This window comes from Nicotiana attenuata, chromosome 3, assembly GCF_001879085.1.
Source record: "Nicotiana attenuata strain UT chromosome 3, NIATTr2, whole genome shotgun sequence".
In the NCBI taxonomy this organism is placed as follows: domain Eukaryota; kingdom Viridiplantae; phylum Streptophyta; class Magnoliopsida; order Solanales; family Solanaceae; genus Nicotiana; species Nicotiana attenuata.
In genome coordinates, this window is record NC_031991.1 from 1,616,005 (window position 1) to 1,621,625 (window position 5,621).

Here is a 5,621-nt window from a genome sequence, read left to right on the forward strand (position 1 = left end):
CCCCCCCCCCTAGTTTTAGGAATTCTTTAAATTTTTTATTTATTATGGTGTGTATTGTAAATGCAATTAGTTTTAAAGACTTAATTATTTTCTTACATCAAAATAACTATATCAGATTTTAAAACTTATTCCTATAAAATAACACTTCTATCCATAATCCAAGGAAACAAATAAAAACAGGCGTAACTATTCATATATAGAATTTAAAAACTCATTCCTATGAAATCAGTACAATAATACTCCTACTCATAATCAAAGGAAACAAATAAAAACCTACTTTGTTTTTTGGTCGAAAGTAGAACTTTTATTTCAACCTTTTTTGCAAATATACACCATCTGCTCTCTATGGACTTTGGAGCAGATCTCAAAATAAAAAAAATAAAAAACCATTTACAATTTCCTATACAACTCTTCTGTTGCTATTCTCTATTATAAAGCATATAACTATCCTATAAACGATAGTTGTTTAACTTTTCCAGTAGTGGCTTCCATTTTTGTTGTTTTTGTCCAGTAACATGAATTTGGACAACAATGTCCTTTGCTCTGTCTTGTACTGTCTTCTTGCATTGTTGAAATCTTCTACTATTTCTTTCCATCCATATGTTGTACATCACAGCAGCAAACACAACTCCTATTATGGCTTTCTTTGGGTTTCTGTTATTCACATTCTTGATTAACCAGTTAACTTCTTCTTCCCAGTCTTGAGTTCTTCTGTGATATCCAAGCCATGTTAACATGCTTACCCATAGTTTCTTTGAGTATGAACATTCAAAGAATAAGTGTTCATGAGTCTCAGTCAAGTCTCTTTCACACAGAACACATCCTTGTTCAACCTGAACTCCCCATCTCAACAATCTATCCACTGTTGCCAATCTTCTATGCATTGCCATCCACACTATGAACTGTTGCTTTGGCAGACTACCATTGATCATTGTTATGGATTTCCATCTCACTGTTGGCCATTCTGGATTGCTTTTTACATATGTTGTTTTGNGACTTCGCTCGGTAGTTTGGGGGCACGAGTAGCTCCATATGACGTATTAGGACTTGTGTGCAAAATTAGTGTTTATTCCGAGTTGATTTGATATGTTTCGGCGCGAGTTTTTGGAAGTCGAAAGTTCATTAAGTTTGATTTGAGGTGTGTTTTTTCATTTTGATGTTGTCATGCGTGATTTGAGGCCTCGAGTAAGTCTGTTATGTTATGGGACTTGTTGATATGTTCGTACGGGGTCCTGAGGGGCTCAGATGAGTTTTGGATAAAATTGGATTGTGTTGCGCTCGTTTTTCTTATGTTTCGACGTCGTTTCTTCAAGCATAAATGGTACCACATTGAACAAATGAGCTCCGATTTCTATTTTGGTTGAAGCATTAGATCCGTATCGTGATTACAGATCTGTAGCAAAAAGAATCATCGAATTTGGACATCGGATGAGGATTTTATGATTATTTTACTAAGAATTGGGTTGCCAGATTTTTCAGATTAATTACGAAATTGCCACTGACTTCGTATTTAAAAATCTGCACTATTTTCAAATATTGAAACCAATATATCTCCTTCATTATAAGGTCAAATGGAGTGATTCAAAAGTCTATCTTGACTGAAATTTCACAAGGAATCCACTGAAGGCGTCAAAAGCAAGTTTTGGGATCGTTTGTCATGCAAAACGAGGTAGAACAGCTGGGCGAAAGTACTTAATATCGAAAGTTTGTTCATTTGGTCATATTGTGAGTTGGGGAGCTCGGATTTGGAAAATTTTTGGAGGCGATTTTTACCTTATGGATTGGGGTAAGTGTTCTATACTCTATTTTTGTTATATTTCATGAATCCATCTTCATTTTTGGAATTTTATTGATGATTTCAAAGTGAAATTTGTGGGTTTTGTCTAAAATTTTATTAAGTGAATTTTTGAGTTTTGAACATCGATTCGGAGTCGGATTTGAGTGAAACTAGTATGGTTGGACTCTTAATTGAATGTATTATCGGATTTTGTGAGTTTTGTCAGCTTCCGAGGCACGTGCCCAGGTTTGGCTTTTTGGCCGATTTTGGGCTTTTGATTAAAGATTCGGCCTTTTTCGATTGGGATTGGTTCCTTTAGCATTGTTTGATGTATTTGAGTTGTTTTTGGTTAGTTTCGAGCCGTTCGTAGGTCGTAACGCACGAGATGGCATTTTTAGAGCATCACTTGGCTTGCTCGGTATTGGAATTGGCTTGTTCGAGGTAAGTAAGTCTTCTAAACTTAGTGCTGAGGGTATGAAACCCCGAATTACGTGCTATGTGATTGATGTTGAGGTGATGCACATGCTAGGTGACGGGCGTGTGGGCGTGTACCCTCTGAATTGTGACTCCGTTGTTTCCATGGCACTGTATAGTGGCCCTATTTGATGATATCTGTGTTTTCAGCATGTGATAAAGTAATTGAGTTGTCAATCATGCTAGATATCATGTTTAGGCTTTATGCTGATATTACTAGGACCCATAACGGTCGTTGCTTGCTGTCATCTCACTGATTTCATTGATATTTAACCTTTAAAGGCAAAAATTATTGTGTTTATCAATTTCCACATAAAAGCTTTTTGGAAACGCGCCCGGACTACACACACAAATCGAGGAGAAATAAAAATGAGGTTTTGAAGGCCTCGAAACACGAGATAGAGTTCTAAAACATAAGATGACCTTTTGGGTCATCACATTCTCCACCTCTAAAACAACCATTCGTCCTCGAACGGACATTGAAAAGTACCCGAGTTGGTGAAAAGGTGGGGAAATCTGCTCCGCATATCGGACTCAGACTCCCAGGTAGCTACCTCAACAGGTTGACCTCTCCACTACACTCAAATCGAAGGATAACTCTTCGATCTAAATTAACAAACCTGCTGGTCTAAAATGGCTACCGGCTCCTCCTCGTAGGTCAAATCCTTGTCCAACTGGACAGTGCTAAAATCTAACACGTGGGATGGATCGCCGTGATACTTTCGAAGCATGGACACATAAAACACTAGATGTACCACTGATAAGCCTGGTGGCAACGCAAGTCTGTAGGCCACCTCTCCCACTCGCTCAAGGATCTCAAAAGGTCCGATGAACCTAGGGCTCAACTTGCCCTTCTTACCAAACCTCATTACACCCTTCATGGGTGATACCCGATGCAATATCCTCTCTCCGACCATGAATGCCACATCACGAACCTTATGGTCGGCATAACTCTTTTACCTGGACTGAGCTGTACGAAGTCTATCCTGAATGATCTTAATCTTATCCAAGGGATCCTGTACAAAATCTGTACCCAATAACCGAGCCTCACCCGACTCAAACTACCCAACCAGTGATCGACACCGTCTGCCATACAATGCCTCATAGGGAGCCATCTGAATGCTCGGCTGGTAGCTATTGATGTAGGAAAACTCCGCTAATCAAGAACTAATCCCAAGAACCTCCAAAGTCAATAACACAGGCGCGAAGCATATCCTCCAAGATATGAATGGTACGCTTAGACTGTCTGTCCGTCTGAGGATGAAATGTTGTGCTCAACTCGACCCGCATACCCAACTCATGCTATACTGCCCTCAAGAAATGCGAGGTAAACTGCGTACCTCGATCAGAAATGATAGAACGGGCACACTTTAAGACGAGCGATCTCACAGATATAAATCTCTACCAATACTCCGAAGAATAGGAAACTGCCGCGGGAATGAAATGCGCTGACTTAGTCAGTATATCCACAATAACCCAAATCACATCGAACTTCCTCTGAGTCCGTAGGAGTCCAACAACGAAATCCATAGTGATACGCTCCCACTTCCATTCAGGAATCTCTATCTTCTGAAGCAAACCACCAGGAATCTGATGCTCGTACTTAACTTGCTGACAATTTAGACACCGAGCTACATATGCAACTATATCCTTCTTCATCCTCCTCCACCAATAATGATGCCGCAAGTCCTAATACATCTTAGCGGTGCCCGGATGAATAGAATATCTGGAACTGTGGGCCTCCTCTAGAATCAACTCACGAAGTCCATCCACATTAGGCACACACACATGACCCTGCATCCACGAAACTCCATCATCTCCAACCGTAACCTTCTTGGCATCACCATGCCGCATTGTGTCCCTAAGGACAAGCAAATGAGGGTCATCATACTGTCGCTTCCTTATACGCTTAAACAAGGAAGACCGAGCGACTATGCAAGCTAAAACACGAGTAGGCTCAAAAACATCCAACCTCACGAACGGATTGGCTAAGGTCTGAACATCTAATGCAAGCGGTCTCTCACATACTGGAATGTACGCAAGGCTGCCCATACTAGCTGACTTCCTACTCAAAGAATCGGCCACCACATTGGCCTTCCCGGGATGATACAAGATGGTGATATCAGTCTTTCAATAGCTCCAACCACCTCCTCTGCCTCAAATTGAGCTATTTTTGCTTGAACAAGTAGTGGAAACTCTTATGATCCGTGAACACCTCACACGACACGCCATATAGATAGTGCCTCCAAATCTTCAATGCGTGAACAATGGTTGCCAGCTCCAAGTCATGTACAGGATAATTCTTCTCGTGAACCTTTAGCAGCTGTGAAGCATATGCAATAACCTTGCCACCCTGCATCAATACTGCACCAAGTCCAATACGAGATGCGTCACAATATACTGTATAAGCCCCTGAACCTGTGGGAAACACTAACACCAGCGCTGTAGTCAAAGCTATCTTGAGCTTCTAAAAGCTCGCCTCACACTCGTCTGACCATCTTAACGGGGCACCCTTCTGGGTCAACCTGGTCAATGGGGCTGCTATAGATTAAAACCCCTCCACAAACTCACTGTAATAACCCGTGAAACCCAAGAAACTACGGATCTCCGTGGCTAAAGTAGGCCTAGGCCAATTCTGAATGACCTCAATCTTCTTAGGATCCACCTGAATATCCTCTACTGATACAATGTGACCCAAGAAAGTAACTAAACTTAACCAAAACTCACATTTCAAAAGCATAGCATATAAATTGGCAATCTCTCAGGGTCTGAAGAACGACCCGAAAGTCACGACTCAAACTGATGGGCCGCAACGGGCACCTGGTACCTTACTCAACCGAGTACCAACATAACGTATCTTTTCGTATCATACTATCATAGATAACTGAGCCGGAGAGGCTGCCATGAAATAGGTAGAATACAACATGTAATACCAACTTATACATAAGACATATGGGCCTCTAAGACCAAAATAACCACTCGTATACTGAACATAGGCCGACAAGGCCATATAATCTTTTACGTACATGACATCTGTCTAGAAGCCTCTAAGGATACATAATTGTCATAAAGGTCGGGACAGAGCCCCGCCATACCAAACAATACACATCTAAATCATACTGACCAAACAAGAAACTCTGAGCACATGGAGTGCACCAACATCTTCCGCTGAGCTGATCGCCTACTTGGAGGACTCTCGACCTGTCTATCAAGACCCGCGTGCATGAATTCAGTGTCCCCAGGCAAAAGGGACGTCAGTACGAATAATGTACCGAGTATGTAAGGCACATAAATAAGTACATAACAGACATGGGAAAAATATAGAGTAAATGACTCAACCTGTAAGTCTGGATAACTTTGTAAATCATGA

The 5,621-nt window shown here is 41.1% G+C and overlaps 1 protein-coding gene across 1 annotated transcript; it reads right to left on the reverse strand.

Annotated features, from left to right (window-relative positions):
• Positions 450–932, reverse strand: LOC109224124. Its single transcript, XM_019388710.1, has one exon. It carries the CDS (start codon positions 930–932, stop codon positions 450–452), a length of 483 nt encoding a protein of 160 aa, XP_019244255.1.

What these genes read in the sequence shown, in the direction of transcription:
- LOC109224124 (XM_019388710.1), bottom strand. Translation starts at nt 932, where the DNA reads ATGATCAATGGTAGTCTGCCAAAGCAACAGTTCATAGTGTGGATGGCA.